Source organism: Telmatherina bonti, assembly GCF_933228915.1.
Source record: "Telmatherina bonti genome assembly, chromosome: 4".
Taxonomy (NCBI): domain Eukaryota; kingdom Metazoa; phylum Chordata; class Actinopteri; order Atheriniformes; family Telmatherinidae; genus Telmatherina; species Telmatherina bonti.
In genome coordinates, this window is record NC_136622.1 from 10165662 (window position 1) to 10189459 (window position 23798).

General features: G+C 41.1%; 1 protein-coding gene across 1 annotated transcript; it reads right to left on the reverse strand.

Annotated features, from left to right (window-relative positions):
- Positions 1 to 1346: 1346 nt before the first annotated feature.
- Positions 1347 to 9171, reverse strand: LOC306755371 (isocitrate dehydrogenase [NAD] subunit gamma, mitochondrial-like; the record flags this gene model as incomplete). Its single annotated transcript, XM_079239734.1, has 9 exons — positions 9080 to 9171; positions 8340 to 8455; positions 8067 to 8127; positions 6262 to 6394; positions 6064 to 6197; positions 5866 to 5968; positions 5320 to 5466; positions 1523 to 1678; positions 1347 to 1448 (listed from the first exon to the last, which is right to left on the reverse strand). Exons 2-9 carry the CDS (start codon positions 8371 to 8373, stop codon positions 1347 to 1349), a joined length of 870 nt encoding a protein of 289 aa, XP_079095860.1. The 5' UTR covers positions 8374 to 8455; positions 9080 to 9171.
- Between the last annotated feature and the right edge of the window lie 14627 nt (positions 9172 to 23798).

Here is a 23798-nt window from a genome sequence, read left to right on the forward strand (position 1 = left end):
TTTCAAAAGAAAAAAAGGAAAGTTCTCAGTCCTTTCTTAAGAGTTCACTGTCTGTGGGGCCCTAAGGTGGTCCGGGAAGGCGTTCCACAGACCCTGTCTGCCATCGTTTTGAGCCGTGTCCTGGGTGGGAGCAGACGGTGCTGTTGGCCTGTCCGGGTGGAGGTGTTGGGTGGGAGTAGTTCAGTGAGGTAAGCTGCATCGTGCAGACAGTGACGGGTCTGTAGGAGGACTTTGTAGTCTATATGGAAGTGAACAGGGAGCCGGTGCAGAAAGTGGAGGATGGGGGTGATGTGATCGTGCTTGCCACCCTCATCAGGACCCTGGTAGCACTGTTTTGAACATGCTGGAGCTTTGGAAGGCTCTTGCCAGGGATCCCGATGAGGAGTGTGTTACAATAGTCCAGCCTGCTCTATTCTAGAGAGTGAGAACAACACAAGCATGAAATCAAACAGGAGAGGACATCAGAGGTAGGTGTTAGTTGGACTGCTGCGAGTCATAATAATTATTATCATTATTATTAATATGTAATGGAAGTTGCTGTTATAATTTTTATCATCATTTCATCAGAGATGGCAGTATGGGTCATAATCTTGCCGTGCTCCTAGCGTAGGGGTGGGATTTCTATATAAGTTTATGCTTCTACACACTTTGTTTGAACTAAAAACTTTGCATTTAAATGTTCAAATAAAATCATTCATTCATTCATTCATCATTGACTATTTGATTGATCATAAACATTCGAAGTGAAGACGTTGATGGCAGAATGAAGCTGTAACCAATCAGCTGATTTTAGCTGACTAAATGGAATCATGTCATTGATCTGGTTATTAAACATCACTTCCTGTTTCTATTCATACTTTACTTACAGTTGATAGCTTCTGATTCTGTTTTAGAAATGATCATTTTTACCTGGTGTTAAAGATATTGGAATTATTCTCTGATGTTACTGAAATGTGGAAACAGTGATTGTTGATGATCTGCTCTCCTGTGGTTAAACTGGTGCTAGAGAAGGAGTGAGCGTTGGGACAAGTCAGACAAATCCAGTCCACCATCCTCATTTTTGTTTCTAGATCTGATTCTGTCTTCAACTTCAGATTATCATAACAATTAGTTGTTTTTTGTTTTAATTCAGTTAAATTGACAGTTTCTAATCATAACAAAAACATAATGGAGCATCAGAGGCTGTTGGGACGATAAAAACATGAGATAATATTTCCATCATCATCATCAACCAGGAAACACTTTGACCTACTCAAACCCGATTATAAAACAAAGCAATCAGTTTTATCCCGACGTTGCATAGAAACGTTTCCTGAGAACTTCCATCCTATCCTGCTGGCAGCTTTCTAGCTCTTCAGTGTTTGGGGTCCACTGCTCTGAACCACATTCATGATGGCCTGGACCACCTCCGTGGTGGACCCTTGGCCGCCCAGGTCTGCGGTGTGGATCTGGAGAGAAACATGTCAGTTACACAACCTTCCTGCTTTCAGTGATCATGGATGTGTAGGCCTCAGCCTCGTACCCGGGTCTCAGCCAGAGCAGCCAGAATGGCCTGCCGTATCATGTCTGCGTAGGCGTGGAGCTTCAGGTGGTCCAGCAGCAGGCAGGACGCCATCAGCATGGCAGTGGGATTGGCTGTGTTCCGGTTAGCTATGCTCTTCCCGGTATTCCTGGTTCCCTGTTCATAACAAACACGGGAAGCAGCTGAAGATGTGTTGAACACACACGCACACACACACACACATGACGGTGAAAACACAGAAGGGAAACTTTGGAGTTCAGACTGTGACTGGAGAAGAGGAAGAAAAGAAGCAGAGTTTAATGTTCAGGACTACAGAGACCAGCTCAGATCAGGACTACAGAAACCTGGCAGACTGGTTTTCATGGTACACTGATGACCATTATGTACATTCTGGGAAACATTGTTGTCCTGCTGCATCCTGAGACTAAAATAAACAAACTTTCTATTTTGTTTTCACCCTGAAACATCATGTTACATCTGAGTTTCACTTTGCACACGACAGCAGCTTATCCGGACATCTGTCGTCCTCATTCCTGAGCAGAGCAACGATCTCAGCACAAAGGATATTTACACTTACATTCAGTCACACTGTGCCTTTGCACTCAGTCCACACACACACACACCTGTGACTGGTTAGCACTGATTTACAGCGCGGCAGCGAGCTGGCAGCGTGTGCAAAGGCATGTGGCCTGTCCACAGGCGTGTGGTGGCGTGTGCACGGATGGCAACGAGGACAATGAGGAAAAAGACGAATAAAACTGCAAAAATCAACTGTCTGCACTTAGAATGATGCTCTGCTGCTGAAGAACACGACACGTCTGCAGATGTCCTCACGCAGGACTTTTCTAACTTCACCAGTGTGATTCTTTCAAGAAAGCCATCAGGAAATTATTGGAGCTAGAGAGAAAAAGAGAGACAGAAAGGGACAGAGCTAAAGCAAAAGTCAGCATCTGACTGACTGACTGACTGGAGAGATTTCAGAAAAGACGCAGAATGAAGGTGATGCTGGATTAAACTTGTTTCTGTCACAGTAGCTGGAGGGAGGTGGACCCAAATGCAGGAGTCGGGGCGCCAGTCTACAGAACTCAGGTTTATTCGCAGGGCAGAGCAACAAAATGACAATTAACAGAATGACAATGAACCAACAAACACAACTGAAACCGAGGGGTATAAATACACAGAAAAACCAAACAAGAAACAGGTGAAGCAAATTAACTAAGTGAACGCAGGTGAACTCAATGACCAGGAAATCAATAAAGCTAAACAAACAAGGGAACCAAACAGGAAATACTACCAAAATAAAACAGGAACCCAGAACCAAGGAAAAAGCAAACCACCACATCATAACAGTACCACATCATAACAGTACCCCCCCCCCCCCCCCCCTCAAGGGCCAGCCACCGGATGGCCCCAAAAACGTCCAGAGTCCCGAGACGGGCGGGAGGAGGGGGCCCGGAGGAGGAACCAGGGGAAAAAACAAAGTCCAGGGGCACAGGGCCGGGGAAAGAGTCCAAAGGGCCTAGCTCTGGAGGGCGGCCGGGAGGCCGAGACGACGAAGGCAGGCCAGGCTCTGGAGGGCGGCCGGGAGGCCGAGACGACGAAGGCAGGCCAGGCTCTGGAGGGCGGCCGGGAGGCCGAGACGACGAAGGCAGGCCAGGCTCTGGAGGGCGGCCGGGAGGCCGAGACGACGAAGGCAGGCCAGGCTCTGGAGGGCGGCCGGGAGGCCGAGACGACGAAGGCAGGCCAGGCTCTGGAGGGCGGCCGGGAGGCCGAGACGACGAAGGCAGGCCAGGCTCTGGAGGGCGGCCGGGAGGCCGAGACGACGAAGGCAGGCCAGGCTCTGGAGGGCGGCCGGGAGGCCGAGACGACGAAGGCAGGCCAGGCTCTGGAGGGCGGCCGGGAGGCCGAGACGACGAAGGCAGGCCAGGCTCTGGAGGGCGGCCGGGAGGCCGAGACGACGAAGGCAGGCCAGGCTCTGGAGGGCGGCCGGGAGGCCGAGACGACGAAGGCAGGCCCGGCTCTGGAGGGCGGCCGGGAGGCCGAGACGACGAAGGCAGGCCCGGCTCTGGAGGGCGGCCGGGAGGCCGAGACGACGAAGGCAGGCCAGGCTCTGGAGGACGGCCGGGAGGCCGAGACGACGAAGGCAGGCCCGGCTCTGGAGGACGGCCGGGAGGCCGAGACGACGAAGGCAGGCCCGGCTCTGGATCCCCCACGTTGGACACCGGAGGCGGGGGAGAAGGAGCGACCTCCTCGCCGCACACTGGAGGCGGGGGAGAAGGAGCGACCTCCTCGCCGCACACTGGAGGCGGGGGAGAAGGAGCGACCTCCTCGCCGCACACTGGAGGCGGGGGAGAAGGAGCGACCTCCTCGCCGCACACTGGAGACGGGGGAGAAGGAGCGACCTCCTCGCCGCACACTGGAGACGGGGGAGAAGGAGCGACCTCCTCGCCGCACACTGGAGACGGGGGAGAAGGGTCCCGACCTGGGACCCCCTCGGGAACATGGAGCAAGGGAGGAGCGTCCCGTCCTGGGACCCCCTCGGGAACATGGAGCAAGGAATGTGGACGAGCTCTGGACGCTGGCGTGGGAGCCTGCAGCGCCGGACGGGCTCTGGGCGCTGGCGTGGGAGCCCGCAGCGCCGGACGGGTTCCGGGCGCTGGCGTGGGAGCCCGCAGCGCCGGACGGGTTCCGGGCGCTGGCGTGGGAGCCCGCAGCGCCGGAGACGTGGACCTGGGCGCTGGCGTGGGAGCCCGCAGCGCCGGAGACGTGGACCTGGGCGTCCCGCGGGCGGCGTAGACCGTGGACCAGGCGGGGACACTGGATACGTGGACCGTGGAGCTGGTGGCTTGATAGCCAGTCTGGTTCCCCAGAACCGCGACTGGACCTCAGTGTCGACTGGTTCCGGTTCTTCGTCCAGCCCCAGCAGCATTCCCACCAGTTCGTCACTCGTCATGCTCACTGGGGGTTTTTGCTTACGGCGCCTGGAGTGTCTCTTTCGTCGCGAGGTCCAGAGAGGGTCTGGGTCCAGAGGCTCGTAGGCCGGGAGGTGTTTGGCTGCCTCCCGACGAAGAAATTCAAAGAGAGTGATCATCTCCGCTGGGTCCTCGTTTGGTTGGTTCATTCTGTCACAGTGGCTGGAGGGAGGTGGACCCAAATGCAGGAGTCGGGGCGCCAGTCTACAGAACTCAGGTTTATTCGCAGGGCAGAGCAACAAAATGACAATTAACAGAATGACAATGAACCAACAAACACAACTGAAACCGAGGGGTATAAATACACAGAAAAACCAAACAAGAAACAGGTGAAGCAAATTAACTAAGTGAACGCAGGTGAACTCAATGACCAGGAAATCAATAAAGCTAAACAAACAAACAAGGGAACCAAACAGGAAATACTACCAAAATAAAACAGGAACCCAGAACCAAGGAAAAAGCAAACCACCACATCATAACAGTTTCACAACAACAGAATTCTTGATATGACAAGAACAAGAACAATGTTTGTTCCTGAGAAATTCCCTCCATGGCAGAGCGGGGTTGTGCACGTTGCGGCGTCCCTATCTGGTTGTCTACAGGTTTTGTAGTGAAAAAGTCAAAGTTCTGTGGAAAATGAACGGAAACATGACTGAAAGAGGTGCTGCTGTGGTATTCTGACTAAAACACACGATCTCATCGACATCAGTCCGTCTCCTTTCTCATCAATATGATTTTTTCTGTGGAAGGTCGATGAACGTCTCTGACACAAAGACTTCTGAGGACTTTACACAAATTCAAGCTTTCGAAGAAAACATGTCTCACCGTCTCGAACACAGCGTAGCCCTCTCCGTAGTTGGCTCCAGGTACCAGGCCAGGTCCACCAACCAGCCCAGCGCACACGTTGCTCACAATGTTTCCATACAGGTTGGGCATAACCATCACATCAAACTGCTGGGGCCTGGAAACCAGCTGGGAAGCAAGAGAACATGCTGGTTTCTCCTCGTACAGCAGGGTCACCTACTCTGGCCACATTGACCAGACCTCCACCAGAAGAGTTCTTTAAGGGACTAGATGTGTGTTGGGATGATATTAAGCCTTCAGATGGAAACATCATCTTCAGATACAAACTTCAGCGCTTGAGATGAGCATGTTGTGACTACTTGATTTCACACACACATATATACATGTACATGTATGGACGTGTGCGGACGTGGACGTATTGATATATACGTCCTGCAGTGTATGCACACATCTATTCTATTCTATTCTATTCTATTCTACAGTCATTTAGCAGACATCTGGACATGTATTAATGTGTATGGACATATATGGGAATGTTTGGGTATGTATGTATCTGTATGGACATGCCTGCATGGTGGTGTTGTCCACAATCATGCTGTCAAAGGTGATTTCTGGGTAACCGCTGGCAACCTCCTTACAACACTCCAGGAAGAGTCCGTCAGCCAACTTCCTGTCACCATGAGGAACCAGTAGGACATGTCAGATGTCTGAGGGTGGATGACAGTTACAGAGAAAGGGACAGACATGGACTCGTCAGAAACTGACATGATGTTAGCTTTATGAACAGCTGTGACTCGTCTTCGTCCTTTGTCCCGAGCCATTCTGAATGCATAGTCGGCGATCCGTAAGGATTTGGTCCTGGTGATGATCTTCAGACACTCGATGACACCGGGAACGTTCTGCAGAGATGGAAAGGAGCTCAGACGGAGCTGATGTCCAGAAAGAGAAGCCGTGGCAACACACCTCATGTTCCAGACTGCTGTACTCTCCCTCTGTGTTCTCCCTGATTATCATAATGTCCACATCTCTGTGGCGAGTCCTCACGCCGGGCAGAGACTGGCAGTGCATCACGTTTGCATACAGATCCAGACTGGTCCTGCCAAGAGGAACTCAGTTTAGTTCAGTTCTCTTTTTTTTTCTTTTGATGGGCATATTATGGCACACAGAGTAGTTCTATGACTGGATGTCACAGTTTGAAACCAAAAAAACAAGTTACAGGTTAAAAAACACAAGCAGTGGAGCAATTAGGGCATCACTAACACACACACACAAAGATTAAACAAGGTGTCAATGTAAACATAAAAATGAAATATCTTAAAGTAATGTAGCATTAGTACACAATATTATACACCAGGGGTGCCTAGAAGGCCGGCATCCAGCTGGTTTTTGTTGTTTCTCTCTACCAACACACCTGATTCAAGTCATATGGATCAAGCAGCTTCTTGTCAACCTATGTTTTCATTTCAGTCAGGTGTGTTGGAGCATGGAGACGACTAAAACATGCAGGAAACCGGCCCCTGAGGACTGGAGTTTGACTGTGCTATACACCATTACTTGTGGTGTATAATATGTCACAAAGCAATAGCTTATTATATAAAATACAATACTTTTACAGCATGTCATATCCATATCATTTACAGTATGGTGTAAATATAATAAATGTACTGTAACAGTATACACAATAACACACACAATACAATAAACTGTCTATTGTATGATATACAGTAGGCAAATAGTTTGTTCGCAATAACATTGGAGTAGTTATGCCAACCTAGCATAGCGTTATCTTAAAGCCAGTTAAGTAACTGCAGAAGTAACATAAGTGTTTAAAACAACCGAGAGCACAGATCAGCCGCTCTTCGCTCCATCAGCTGCTTGTTGACGCTGGAGCAATGTAAACGCAGGGGGTGAAGAGGTTTAGTCAGTGCAGGCTCAAAAAGTTCAGATGATTTAGATTACAGTCCGTCTCCAGGAACTGTCACAATGTCATGTTATACTCTGTCAGAAAACACTTTAAAGTGTAGCAGCACTACTGTTATGGAGTAATATATGTCATAATATGATAATATATGGAGTAATATATATATATATACATATATATATATATATATATATATATATACATATACATATATATATATATATATATATATATATATATATATATATATATATATATATATATATATATATATATATATATATATATATATATATATATATATATATATACATATATGTTACTGTTATGGAGTAATATATGTCATAATATGATAATATATGGAGTAATATATATATATATATATATATATATATATATATATATATATATATATATATATATATATATATATATATATATATATATATATATATATATATATATATATGTATATATATATATATATATATATATATATATATATATATATATGTATATATATATATATATATATATATATATATATATATATATATATATATATATATATATATATATATATATATATATATATATATATGTTACTGTTATGGAGTAATATTAGTGTTGAACTGTTAGAGATTTAAAATGCCACTTTGTCAAAGATGACATGTTTTGACAAATGACAAAGGCATTGCCAGCTTTTATATTTGTGTTTGCTGCATCCTGACATAGAAAGTTATCGTGAAAAATGTTTAAATAAAAACTTTTCCAGCAAACAGAATCATGTCATAAATCAAAAAGGCTGTTATGGATGTACCATTAATGTTCCACTGTAGAGACTTACCGCAGCAGGTTGTTCCTTGACTTGTATGAGGGTGGCAGGTTGTGGTTGGTCTCAATGTTTCCTGATTAAACACAGACATGTTCGCCTACTGATTCAAGGTTCAGAAATTCAGCATTTTAGCTAAATACTCTTCCTCATACAGGTACATGTGTCCATGTTTAGATGGATTTTGTACATAATTAAATGTAATAATGGATATTTCCTTACTTTACATAAGGTCTGGAAACTTGTATTTATTATAAAAGATATGTGAATATATTGTCCAAAAATGACCTTTCAGTGCAACGCCGTTACGTCTGATGGCCATGATGGCATTATTGATGTCATCCTCCGCAGCCAAAGTGGAGTCAACGTTGACCACTTCAAAGTCCACCGGCACACAGCAGAATCTGAAAACAAACGCGTGAGGAAGCGCTGCATTGGAGAAGCATTGATGGCACTAAGATCTCACTCCAGATAACTGCTGAGAAGCCAAGAATAAACTAGAAATAAATGAGGGGGAATCTGCTTCATAGCTCGTAGTTTAACCACACTGTCCAGTCAGATTGACCAGAAACTGTTACTGAGCTCAAGCAGAGACTTTAGGAAGCCTAAGAGTTATCGCCTGTGGCAGGTATGGGAGGATGAAAACAGGACGGGAACAATTATGGCACACTGTTTTATTCATATTGGAATAAATATGCAAATAAAATTAAGACTAAATTAACATCTATCCATCTATTTTCTTGACCGCTTTGTCCAATTCAGGGTCATAGGAAGCTGGAGCCTATCCCAGCAATCAGTGTGCGAGAGGCAGGATACAATGTTTTTCGTTGGAAACATGGCATTGGAGTGGTGAATTTTGGCCCCTTTGGCTTGCTATAGAAGCTCACTATAGCTCCATGCTGCTCTCATGTGGAAAAACAAAGTCCTACTAAAACTAGTCAGTCACAACATTGGCAACAGATTCAAATCCTGTTTGGACGAGACAGTTTTTGTGTACAGCTGTTGTCCTACAGGTTAAGTAATCTCACCGGAATAGTTCTCGTACGTGGTTGGCAAGCTCTGGACCGATGCCGTCTCCAGGAATCAGGGTCACTGTGTGTCTGCCTCCATACTGCGCAGGTGGAGGCTGTAATCACGAGTTAAAACAACCCTGTCAAACTGGTGATGAGAAAACTGGTCTGATCGTAACAAATTAATAAACAGCAATACTTACTATGCTCTTGTGGGGGTAGATGGAGGTAGGAAGGTGGGGCATAGGACAGAAAACAGGGGGGTGGGGTGGACAAAGACAGACATTTGAAGACCAATGATTTCCAGGGGAAGTCAGTTCTAACAGGACTTGATCAAGTGGAAGGTCAAAAGGTAAACATTGGATCTGATGGCCAGATATCAAGATGTTTTTGGGTTTTTTTTCATTTTTCTCATGCAGAGAACTCACAGTGTAGGTGGATTTGTGTCTGTGTTGACATGTTGCTGCTCTGTAAGTCTGAAAACACAGAAAAAAAAAAGATACTGAGAGACTTAAAGACCCACACCAAACTTACTTTTTACTTATTTTAAAATGTTCTCAGTGGTTTTTAAATTGTTGATTGCGAAGTTTTTAACCAAAATAACAAAACCAGTGCCATTTTTTAAGACTGTGATTTTGCAGGGCATCAGTAGCTCATTAGCAATTCGTCTCTGAGTTGTGGGCGGGGACAGCGCTCATCGGTGTGATCACTTTGCCTGACAACAGCCCCTTACCTACACAACCAAACATTACCGTTGCAACAATAATGATGGTTATTATAGGAGCTATCCAGCCGTACAGCTCAGCTCTGAGCCAGCTTCAAGCTCAGAGGAGGAAGGTGAAGGGATTCATGTAGGGCTGGGCGATGTGACCAAAGTCTCATATCTCGATATAGCTCATTTTGTATCACGTGTATAACAATATACATAACCATATAAAACTGTGTGTGTAATGTTGTGTCAGTCATCAGTTATGTTTCAGCTGTTCTTGGCAACAGCAGGAGTGATCTCCTTCCATCTGGGGGGACTATGGCCGTATGACGTTTCCAGGGTAAAAGCCTGTTACAGCATTTGCGTCTGGAGTTTATTACGAGCTTTTGCCTCCACTTGACGATGCTTTTGCAGCTTTTGCTTGTTGAATCTTTACTTTATTCTGTGTTCTTTATCCTGATTCCTGCACAAGTGATAAAATGAGTTAGTTGTGTCGGAGTCCGTTGTCGGGACTGTGACCTAGTCTGTTGTCGGTTCCACGTCGGTCTTTTTATAACCAAACCACATCCGTGCAACAGAAATTTCCCCTCTTTTATGAACAAGCTCATCAGTTTGGGTTGGCTGGTCATCTTTTAGTGAATTATCCTGCTCTGAAATGCTTCTGCTACCATCTGCCCCCTTGTTTGTTTATATACTGCAACCTGCATGCCGTAAAGCGCATCTTGATGTAAAATACTGCAGTAAAGCACCTTATTGTGGCGTAAACGATAGCGCCTCATATAAAAAAATAGACATTTTCTATCGTCCAATGGATATATATCATCATATCGCCCAGCTCCAGGTTTATGCTTGTCTAAAAGTGAATGCATCAGAATCCTAATGTTAAAATAGTAAAGTCTTGACTTGAGGGTGTCAAGCTAATATGTCTGCTCCAGACATCTAAATGGGCTTGTTTTTAGACGTGTTTTCATAGCTCCAATAACTTATTATTACATGAAATAATTAATTAATTAAGAAAGAATTTGGCTGTCAAACATTCAAATGCAAAGCCCCATCAGACTGGAACAATTTACCTTTGTCAATCAGATCCATCACTTCTCAGCAAAGATTTAGGACCAATATATTCAGCTACTTACAAACAACTTGCTCTTGCTTCTGGTATTGTTGTATTCTTCTAAACAAGTTTTTTTTTTTTAGTTATGCTGTGCAATGACCCATCACGATTGTTATTTAAATGTGTATGTCCATGGATATCCTGTACTTTTCTGGGAAATGAATTTTATTTCGCTTGTACAGAGGGTTGGGTTTATAGGGGCAATTAGAGAGCTTTTGTCTAGTGTGAATGTTGTGGTTATGTAAGGATTGTGTTGTTATCTGTATCTGTCTGTCTGTGTTGAGGACCCCCTCAAAAATTAGATGTATCATCTCAAGGGGCTATCTTCTCAATAAATTTCAAATCCTCAATTTAACTTACTGGTGAAGCACTTTCTTTCTGCTGCCAGGTAATGAAAGGCTCTTTTGTGTGGTGTCGACCACAAATCATCATGTGGTTCATTCCATTGATATGACTGAGAAACTTTCTTGCAGCACAGTGTTTGAGTAACGTATGACAGCTATATGCTTATGATTCTTCTTAGCATTGCAACCCGCAACGGCACATAAATGTGGGTCTACTATCTTCTTCTTTACTTTGGGTCGAAGGGCGGGGGCAGAGCATGACAGGAGCTTGTGGCCCACCCAGTGGCTTTGTGGTAGGTGAAAACCAGTCTGACTGAGCTAGCTTTTTTTGGGACTGTCAAAATCTTACAGCAATATGAATGCAGTAATATCAGAAATTTAATTTTGGGAACGAAACAAAAATTTCAGATTAGTCTATAACAGACAGGATATGTTTATTTCAATCCATATAGTCGTTGGCTCAGTGGAAAAATGTCCTATAGATCCAGTTTCACACTGGTCCTGCTGAGACAAAGAGAAACAAAATCAAATATTTTTTCCTGCTGGTTCTTAAATTTAAGGTTAAAGACATGTTCTCAGCTGTATTTGAATGGTTTTCATTTAAATGTCTAAGTCTGCACTGTTTCTTTTAAGCTTGAATCTTAAATCTTTAATACAATTTTTAACTTTCTTTTTCTCTTCTGTTTTGTTTTCTAGGGTTTCAGTGCTTCTGTAAAGCACGCTGTTGTCGACTCGTGTTATACAAGTAAACTTGTCTTGCCTAAGTTTAAGTCTTACCAAAGATTTATCAAAAAACTGTAGAAATTATAAAGGAACTGCCTTCTTATATAATATAATACATATAATTATAATGTAATTATAACATATAGAATTCTCATATAATATAATATAATATAATATAATATAATATAATATAATATAATATAATATAATATAATATAATATAATATAATACTGCCTTCAGGAACTGTTAACCACATTTAAGAGGAAACAATTTCAATGATCAGCAGAAATTAAAGTAACTTCAGCTAAAGTTAACACAAAGATATGCAGTTATGTTGACTAAATCTGTAAAACAAATAATAAAATAAACTTTTATCCGCAGATGACAGAAGAAATTAGAAATATACTGTGGTGCTGATGGGAGAGCAAAGAAAGAAGCTAACCTGAGCTAACCGGAAGTGACGTTGCTCCTGTTAGCGACGTCAGCTAACTAAACAAACAAGCTGTTAATCTTCTTAACTACATTTACCTCCAGCTCTTGTCAAACCGACCGGTTAACATGTTTTCAAGGCAAACTGCAGTAATTTTAGCGACAAACTGGACATTAGGGAAACCACTCACCTTGGGAAAACTGTAGCTAAAGAGAGGTTTCAGGACCCCGGACAGAGACGAGACCGCCCGGACCGACATGTTTACTGTGACATGTTCACTGTCTCGCGGAGAGATTGGAGAGACGTGGGGGGAGGGAGGATGCTCTCATCGTTAATCCCCACATTTCCCTGTCTGTCTCTTTCACACCCAGTCAGGACATCAGAACCTGAAACCTGCTAAACTCTGATCACTACTCTTTATACTGGACAGGACAAACCAAAACACACCTGGTGGTTCGTTCACGGAAACTAGGTTATGTTGAAACTGTTGAAGGAAACAGTTTTATTTTTAATGCTCCGGGAACATAAGTCTTACCATGTAACCATAGTAACAGTACAAGTAACTCGGGCTAAACAGACTCAGTTAATATATAGCTGACTACATAAAGTACATAAAGACTACATAAAGTAGTAAATGGTAGGTTTGAGAACCCCGGAGTTTCTACCATGAAGCGTTAAGCTACTTCTTCTTTAAGCTACACTACTTTGCCACGCAAGAATACCACGCATAGTTGCGGTCATGGGCGTAGCAGATGCGGAGTACACGGGGGGCATGTCCCCCGCACTTCTCGCATCTCTGATCTCAATCTCCCGCACTTTTACAGCTATCACAACTATGACTATATCACAATTATAACCACTTAATTAATTTTTTACATATTGAATAACGTTTTTCCGAGCCGTACATAAATGCATCATGAGCAGACGACGCTACGACGGAAAACAACAAACGCCTTTTGTAAACATAGAAGGGCTGTTTGATTCACATGTTCATACAAACCACCTAAGAGACAAAAAAAAAACAAAAAAAAAAAAAACAAGTTTCTTCCAAACAAACCGCGTAAGATTATTCATGTTGTTGAATGGAGATGATGATGAGCTGAAACAATGTCGTTCTGCTTTGTCGAGGTTTTCTCTTAAAAATATTCCACTTTATCTTCCAGAGCCTGAAATTTGAAAGTAAAGATTTCTTACAAACATTAAGCCATCACTCGAGCTTTGTTTTCATTTTTCAATCAACTGAAATTGAAGAAACTTTTCAGCTCACGGCTTCTTTTCCCGGTAAGTGTTAAGATAAGCAATAATGAATGTTTCCAGTCGGTATTATTACTGAGCAGCTTTTAGAAGAACACAGGCTTTTTTACTTTGTTATGGTCAAAAAGCTGGAGAGACTTGTATGTAAAGATATAAGAAGTCTCCTCTGCAACATGCCATCAGTCTGTTCATTAATTAACTTTTGGTCTTTTAATTCTATATTTAGATTTTAACTTTAAAGGGGCCCAAAATAACATGACCTGCATGGATAATTATACTAATATTGACATGAACAATTATAAATAACCCTAAGTAATCTCTTAGGGCAACATTTTATTTACTTATTCTCCATCTTTGTCATCAGCTACTGTTAACTTTACGTTAAAGCTTTTATTTTGAAGGTACTTCCGCCCATCAGTTCAGGCGCGAACGAACTTAATCAATGAAAATATGGTAAAAAGTGTTTCGGATTTCCAGATGAATATATATATTTCTTTTCTTTTTTATGATTTGCAGCCCCCTTGTTAGAGGAACAAGGCATGTTTAACATGTTAATAGCATGGCTATTTGAATGTTTATATTGCCACATAGATCAAATTTATAAGTTTACTGGGAGATTTAAATTTATTGTAAAGGATTTAAGAGTGCAGATTTATCCCTGTGAATTTTGTCATGAGAATCCTGAACAAACAGCATCTGTTCTTCCTATGCTCAGTGAGTAGGAGATTCTGGCAAGATATTCACACATGGGGTTAAGTAGTAAAATTAGTGGAACTGAACAATTCACAATTGAAGATATTATTTTTTACAACTCAAAACTTACAAAAGTGATTTCTCTTCTGACAAATATTATAATTATGGATGAATACCATGTTCACAAAAATAAATGGAAAAAACAGGTGCCAAATATAAACTGATTTAAAAATTAATTTAGAATATTCCTGTCCTCCATGAAACATATTAATAATCCTAATCAGACTGTTGCTAATCTTTATGATGCTGTAAAATGTTTGACCCAGTAAGTTGTTCTTTATGGTTCTGTTTGTATGTTAATTTTACATAAGGAAAATGCCTTGCCTAGTTTTCTTTCTTGTAATTGTCTCTATGAGATGTAATAAAGTGTGAAAAAAAACTGGACAAAAGTAAATAAAATGTAAATTTACTTGTAACAAAAAAAAAAAAAAAAAGAGTGCAGATTGTAATTTATACGCCTTTTCTGTGTATTCCCCCAACTCTCAGGGTGAATTTGCGGGTTTACTGTCATTAAACCTAAAAATGATCAGGAAAGTGTCATCCTTGAGTCGATGTGATGTTCAAAAGACTTAAAATGAATGAAAATGAAATGAAAAATACTTTATTAATCCCCAAAGGGAAATTAAATATTGTAGTATATAATAATAATTAATTTGAGGAGGTCTTGTTCCGGAGACTGATGGCTGCTGGCAGGAAGGATCTTCTTTATCTTTCAGTCTTGCATCGGACCTGAAGAAGCCTCTCACTGAACACACTTTGTTGTTTCATCACTGTGTTGTGGAGAGGGTGTGAAGAATCCTCCATCATCTTCATCAGCTTGTGCAGCATTCTTCTTTGGACAATCAGCTCCAGCGGCTCCAGAGTTACTCCAAGTACAGAACCAGATTTCTGGATCAGTTTGTTGATTCTCTTCAAGTCTCTGGTTCTGATGCTACTACCCCAGCAGATGCTGCAAAGCTGACTGCACTCTCCACAACAGACTTATAGAAGATATGCAACATCTTGGTGCAGACGTTAAACCATCTCAGCTTCCTTAAGAAGTACAGTCTGCTCTGACCATTCTTGTAGATGTAGTCAGTGTTGCATTTCCTGTCCAGTTTGTTGTCCAGCTGAACTCCAAGATACTTGTATTCCTCCACCACCTCCACCTCCTCTCCCAGGATGGAAACAGTGCTTTGTTTATTCTTCTTCCTCCTGAAGTCAACAATCATCTCTTTTGTTTTGCTGCTATTTAATATGAGATGATTTTCACCGCACCATTTAACAAACTGATTGACCAGTTCTCTGTACTCTGCTTCTTGTCCATCCCTGATACACCCCACAACTGCAGAGTCATCAGAGTATTTCTGCAAATGACAGGACTCAGAGTTGTACTGGAAGTCTGAGGTGTACAGTGTGAAGAGGAATGGCCAGAGTACAGTTCCTTGTGGTGCACCAGTGCTGCTGACCTCCATCTCAGACACACAACCTTTCCACAACCTTTCACACGATTGAATTTCCCTTTGGGGATTAATAAAGTATTTTTCATTTCATTTCAGTCTCACAAACTGTGGTCTGTCTTATTTTGTGAAATAAATGTCTTATTTTTATCTTATCTATCTTTTTATATTTATCTTATCTATCTATGTCTTTGCCTTGAAAGCTGTTAAGTTAAACAGTGAAAATATGGTTTGTTAAGTTAAACAGTGAAAATATGGTTTGAAGCATAATATTCATCTGCAAGTTACCGGGAAACAAGATGAGACCTTTAAATGCTTGTTGTTTCCATGACCAATTATCTGAAATCTCACTTCTCCGAGAGAGAACACTGGAAATACCTCTCCTGCAACTGTAGTCAACATGCTTTTGTCTGTTTGTTTTCCTTTTCTTTTAATCCAGAATGTACAACTTGTCTCTGAGTCCACATTTGGACATGATAAAATGTGTGTATACAGTCTATGTGTACAACACCATGGCTTCCACCTCTCCGTGGTCTGCACTGTACTTTGTGGTCATCATCATGCTGGGAAAAAAAATGTTCCCCTGAATGTCCTTGTCGGGAATGTGGTTGAGAGCTTCTAGACTCAGGTGTGGATCTGACATCATTTTAGTCCATTACTCTATCATGGCTTTTTCAGTCCAGCTCACAGAAACACCTGTATTCACCTAGAAACAAACAAACTTTCTTTCTCTGCTGTTCCTCTAAAAGCCCACCAACACATCTGATGAAAATGCCTCTCTAGAAGTTCCACATCATCGTGCTCCACAGCTGAAGATGTAACTTTTTATTTTCTACTCAGAGGCTCTCAAGATGCATCTAAAGATGAGCGGCTTTCTGATTTCCTACCTGGACACATTTCGATGTTCGATGCGGAGACTCGCTTTTTTTTAAAGGTGTGTTCATGACAGAGCGAGTGATGAGAAAGGTTTTACCATTTATTCAGCATCTTTGACAGAACATGTTTGTTTCTCATTGTTGAAAGAAAGAAGACAGAACATGTGAAGCTTTCTGCACATTTTACTTTTGATGATCTGAATCATACAAGGAGTGTCACAACTATGAATGGATGCAAAGATGGGCCTGCTAGAGTTTTTTTAAGATTAATTATGTTAAAGCTATAAATGAAGTGAGGTTTTAAATATGTTGGTGATTAAAGACCTGTTTTTATTTGATGACAGGTCATAGCAGTGGATGATCATTGGAAATTCAAGCTACTTCTGATCCCCTTGCAACATGTCGGACGGTTTATTGGTGACATCTCTGTATAGTCTAAAATCTGGATCACAGTGATGGATCTGGAAAAAGCTCAGATATTCTGAAAGTCTTTCGTCTGCGTCGAGCTCTTCACCCACCTAGGTATTATATTTGGGTTTTTTTGGGGTCTACATTTTCTCATCTAAGTTTTGCTTCCTTATTGTCTCAATTTTTATCCTCATATACATACACTGAGTCCAATGAACAATAATTTGTTCATGTTTTTGTGGTTAAGGATGATTAAACTATCACCAAAGTTGGAGCTGGCTGTGGAATCTCTGACAGCATCCGTGAAACCAGTTAGCAACGTCGTACTTATCTGCTGTGTCTTCTTCTTCTTTGGCATACAGGTAAGGCAGATACATATCTTTTATCTTTTTTTTTTTCATCTTGATTAACCAATCTGCTGGAGAGCACTGAGCCAGGTGGTCATCAGACAAATACCTCTTAATGGAAATAACAGACGCTTTCAGGACAGCGTTAAAACATAAAACTCTGTCTTTAGTTGTTTAAAGGGAAGTTCTTCTGCTGTGTGGGTGAGGATGTAAGCAACTTGTCAACAAGTCAGACTGTATGGCAGCCAACTACCACCGGGTGCGAAAGGAGTACAACTTTGACAACATGCTGCAGGTATGGACTGAAATCTAGCAGTTCCAGAAAGGAAAGGAAGAACGGAAAATTTGCACTGATGCCATCCCACATTACATTCAATATGAAACTTAATCCATGAAATCAGAGCATGACACCAATCCAGCGGTCTGTTCAGAAATGAGACGCCTCACTGAAGGTAAATGTCCTGCATCTCCCTGACTGACCCGCCCCCTTCAGAGCCCAGCAGCAGGTCCCGAGAATCTGATCAATTCTTGCAATCCAGTCAACCATAGTGGACCCATTTTACAGAAGTAGCAAATCCCTTGAACATGGACACTAAAAGGTCATTTTCATGAAAAAAATGTGAGGAGAAAATGTATTTAATGGACAAGGACTCAACACATCCTCACCAGATCTGGCAACACAGCTATATCTGAGCAAATGACCGAATGTTTCTAAATTTAACCCAGATACACTGACATTTTCTCTTCAGCCCTTTGACTTATAGTGATAGAACTCATAGAACCCATCCTCAGATTTACTTTCATCAATCCACACTTTATTCACAAGGCCGGGAACATAAATCTTTGCTATTTTGTATGTTTATCACAGCTTGAAATGTTTTTTTCTCAATGGATTTTCATCCATTTCCTTGAATATAATAAACACTTTTTGTATTACCTCGTCGTTACTAATACTCCAAACAAAGGTTATGATATTATTGTTTTTTCTGATCATTATTTCCTGCAGACTTAGTGGACACTGACCAGTGTGTTTTATCTGTTTCCCATTTAGGCTCTGCTCTCCCTGTTTGTGATGTTCTCAGAGGACAGCTGAGTGAACCTCATGTATGACGGCCTGGATGCTGTAGGAGTTGACCAGCAGGTACTTTCTACACTTATTATCCCCAGAAATAGAAGTTGTGCCAAGTTTCATCCAATATTAATCACCATAAGAATAACTACAGAGATAGGAGACCATCTCCTGCATTTCCGGGGCTTTTTCTAACAGCAAATACTCGCACCAAAAATTGTTGTTTGATTCTTAATTTCTTTTAAAGAATCTTTTTAGCGTAAAAAAAAAAAACCCAAAAAACAAAACTATATAGCAGTTCAGTCAAAATCAGACTTTAACCTGGATTTGTCTTCCCTCATTTCTTACAGCCTATAGAACTACAACACATGGACTTATTTCATCTGCTTTGTGGTGATGACCTTCTTTTTGCTAGACATGTTCATCGCTGTGATGGTGGAGACGTTTCACCAGTGTCAGCTGAAGGAGAAAGATGAGGACAAAGCTGAAAAACCAAGAACATGAGAGCAAAGGGCAGGAGCCTGAAAGGGAGTCAGCTGGTAAGGCCGAACACACAGCTGATTTACATGAGCAGGAGTAGGTTTCTTTTTTCTTTACATCTATGGATGAGAGCAACTCTGAAAGTGTCAAGTGATGAATATTTTCCTGTCTCTGCAAATGTTAAATATCTTTGTGCCTTACATGTTTACTTAGAGAAAGAGAAAACAGCGTCTTTTACAGACTGCTCCCAGATCCGACACCTTTTATATAAGTTGTGTACCAGTGAAGCCCTGGATCTGTCTGTCACTTTCATCATTATCATCAATGTTTTTGGCATTCGCACATTTGCATGCATACACTCACCACTGACCAATCAAAGCCTGAATGAACCTGAACCGTGCAACATGGTTGTAACAATGCTGCATGTGTGTGTTATTTTAGTACATAACCAGTCATAGAGTACCCCAACTATGCGTTTTTGATCATTCCGATCATTGAGGTTCAGCTGACACTGGTGGCGTTTGGTGTCGTGAAGTTTTTAAAAGACAGGTAATCCACTGGAATGAGCTGAGTTGCTCTTCTTCTCTTTTCTTGTGCTTTAAGTCCCTGACAATGTTTGTGTGTTTAGCTGGAACCTCCTGGATGCTTCAGTCATCTGGCTTTCCAGCATTGTTCTCTGTAATATAAGGATGACAAACACCAATCCTTTCAATCCCAGCTTCCTGAGAGTCTGCAGACTCTCACACAGGCACGGAACAAAAAGAGAAATTTCTCTTATTGTAAAGATGTGTTTGTGTGTGTGTGTGGGTGTGTGTGTGTATACATGAACATGTTCTCCTGTTTGTTTCTAGTGTTGAAGGCCAAAAACATGAGTCCTGCTGAATACCATTATAAAGACTCTAACTGGGGTAAACATGACTGACACGAGTCACAAATAAAGACATAAATCTGCACCGACGGTGTGCATATTACGGCCTAGACTTCAGTCAGACGTAAACGTCAGACAGCATTGCCAACCATCTGTTTTAGGTTCTGTGGGTCTGGTTCAGTCTGACTTTACTTAGGGGCGAACAAGTGGTATAGTTATCCTGCATTTGACCCTTCTTTCTAAATTTTTTCATACATATTGAGATATTTTATGTACTTTAAGACTGAGGTATTGAAATGTTAGTTTTCCTTTTAGGTGCAAAAAATACTTTGAGATTTCAGGTTCTTGATTATGAGGTTTGTTAAGCAGAGAATTGAACGTATGCTTTTGTTCCAGGTTGGGAATACATGTCTCCTTTTCATGTTTTTCTCTTTTATCTACACCACACCAGGAGCGGAGCTCTTTGGCAAGTTAGGTTAGTGACACTACTAACATAAAACGTTGAAAAAAAAAAATTAACTTACCGCTGGATCCAGTGGCGGTTTTCATATTTGACATTTTCCAGCAGAAGCTGCATCACTCAAATAAAAATCTCAACATTAGCCATCTGCTTTGTTTATCTCTGTGTTGATCAGAGTGTTCTCCTGATAATCCGTGTCTGGGGCTACATCAGCACAGAAACTTCAACAACTTCCCCATGGCTCTCCTCACACTCTACAGAGTCTGTACTGGAGACAACTGGACCGGGATCTGGAAAGTATGAACACTCGTGCATTTACATGCATGCAAACTCCACGTATGGTTTTGTTTTGCTCACACCTGTACCATCTACAATACAGTATATTATCACTGAAATGGCTTCACCCTTTGCTTTGCAGGACACGATGAAGGAATGTCGGCCTGATGACTCCGAGTGTCTGAGATTTCTCGTCTGGTTCTTCTCACCCATTTACTTCTCCACTTTTGTGATACTGGCTCTGGCAAATCTGATCGTTGCATCGATCATGCAAGCCCTGGAAGACAGCAAAGAGGTATAACTGCGGTTCAGCCTGAAACATGTCAAGAATGGCTGTAAAGTTGTCAGGAAAAAACAACTAAATTACTTTCTTATTAAATTGTGCCTAAACATAGTTTCAATCTTGGTTCTAATTATTGAGAAAATCAAAAGTAAAGGATTTAAATTCACACCTAAATGGGCATTTTCTTTTCTGAATTTTATTGGAGAATCAACATCTGCTCATAAACATGACAAATTTTAAGTCAATTTATGTTCATTTCTCAGATTTTAATTTAGATTTTTGCTATATTTGGTGCCAAATTTAAAAATCAAAACAACTCAACAGTTTCATCCAGTAAAAAAAACCTAATATAAGCCACCGTACTAACATACAGATACAGCTGATATTCATTAAAATAAAGTGCACACATCAAGGTTATTCTGATAGTTTGATGATAAAAAATAAAAATGTTGTTCTTGGCTGGGCTTAATCAAGGTGTTCCTGTAAACCTCAACTTCTTTATTCATTCGTTCGTTTATTTCAAACCTGCACACTTTACACAACAAACACATACATACATCAATGTGTGTGGTTTGAAAAGGGAGTGGAAGAAGCAAATCATAACATTATCAAAACATAACAAAAAAATGTCTTCCTAAGGAGTCTGAGACACAACTGCAGAGGGAACACATCTCTCCACCAGCAGAGCGTGGCAGTAGAGAGGACTCCACCGAGGATCAAAGTGAGGATTCAACACCACAATCCAGCTAAATTGGCCTGTGCCACTAAAATCTATGGTTAAATTAAAAAAATGTTAAGTATAATCACCTCTGTTTTAACTGATAAAAGCAAACCATTAAGTGAGTCATGTCTCAGATGTAACTTATCTGTTTTTGAGCCTTTGATTTTTGTTTTAATCTCTGTCTCATAAATGAGACCTCCACCCTGCTGTGTTTGAGAAATATTAACAGTTTAAATGTAGTTTTGTTCATCGTGTTGACTTTACCAAGTTTTTTTTTTTTTTGTTATTAACATGACTTTTTTTTTTTTTTTTAGATCTGTTAACTTTACGTCATTGTTGTATTGATATGCACAAGGTTTTTGTCGTTTAACATTACGTGCCCACTTGATGTCAGTGATTTACCTGCTGATCTCAGCAGGTAAACAGGATGATGTCATAGTCATGTCACTTTCAGTAGGCCTATTTAGGACAATCCCTTTCCATTAGAGCCAACTTTTGTTCATTTTTTGTTTCATTTCAACACTGTTTCAAATTTGATAAATTTGTTTCCCAAAATGTACATTTGTTTTCCATTTTGTAAATGTGTTTCATGAAATATGTTTTCAAAATGTAAATAGGTTTTCTAAATGACTTTCACTTCTCTGCCACCGTAGTTTATCAATAATATGAGCTACTCTGCATGTTACTCTGTTACTCTGATGTGAAATATTATTGGCTGCCAAGTGTAAAAATTCTGTATTAAAGTTGTTTCTGACAAGTTTTCATTATTTATCTATCTTTTCTCATATTTAGCACATTTTTTCCTACACTTTTGAATGTAGACACACTTTTATATACATATATATATAGATATCAAATATAACATTATATCTAATTATTAAATATGAACATTTAAATATTAATGTTAAATGTTGATGCTGAATATTTAATCTAAATCTAAATATAGAATCTTAAATATCAGTATTTTATATACATGTAAATGTTATGTTATAGAGGGCAAAGCATTACAATAATCTATTCTACTAAACAAAAGCAAGCACCAACACCTGTGTGCTGGCAGGAGAGAAAAATGGGTGGACTACAGATGTTTTTAAAATGATAAAATTGTGTCTTTGTGACATTTCTAATCAACTCAGAGTCAAAAGAAGACTCAGGTTTCCCCACATACTGAGTTTTAAAGTGTCTGTTTTGGTAAAACTTATCTCTCTTTTGTCTTCAGGACAAATGATTTAAAAATCACAGTTTTTCGTGGTTAAGCGGAAGTAAATTCTCTGACCTCCATGACTTTACATCTAAAGTACTGTTTAAAACTGGCTCCAGGTCATCAGGAGACACGGTGATGTAAAGCTGTGCAACATCAGCATAGCTGTGAAAACCAGAGACTCCTGATGACATCCCCAGGTGTTCACATATACAGATTTAGATTATTGAGCCCTAAAATTGATCCTTGCAGCACCCCATATTTTATTTTAAAGGGTCCTGAATAGCATGTATCCATACTTACAAATAATTGTAGGTCTGTGAGAGAGGAGTAAAACCATTTTAAAACAGAACTTGAGAGACCCTCCAGGCTTCTCAGTCTATCTAATAAAATCTGGTGATCTACGGTGTCAAAGTCGGCGCCTACATCCAGAACCAGGACAGAAAGCTTCTGTGCATCCAAATTACATCTGAGATCTTTAACATAATGCCACTGAGATGAAAAATGAAGGATTAAAAAACTGGATTTTGCTTTGTAGGAAATTCAAGACATAAAGAAAAGAGTTAAAACCGTTGAAAATAAAAGTATCAAAGATAGTGCTATCTTAAGGTGCTGGCTTAAAATGATGAACACTCCAGAAGATGGAACCTCAAAACTCCATGTAGTGCCAGAAACTGTTCCCAAAGAAAATGTTATTCCGGCTTCTTTTGTGACCTCCTGGATGAGTCGTTGACCAGGGATCCCCAACCCTGGTCCCCGAGGACCGGTGTCCTGCAGGTTTTCCAAGTGTTCCTGCTGGAACACATCTGACTCAGACTCAGACAAGTTCTGCACATGTCTGCTAAATGCACATTGATTTGAGTCAGGTGTGGTGCAACAGGGACACTTGTAAAACCTGCAGGGTATCAGTATTGGGTATCCCTGGACCAGTAGGAAGGTTCCTGAAGCCTTAGAAATGGCTTTGTAACCCTTTCCAGACTGA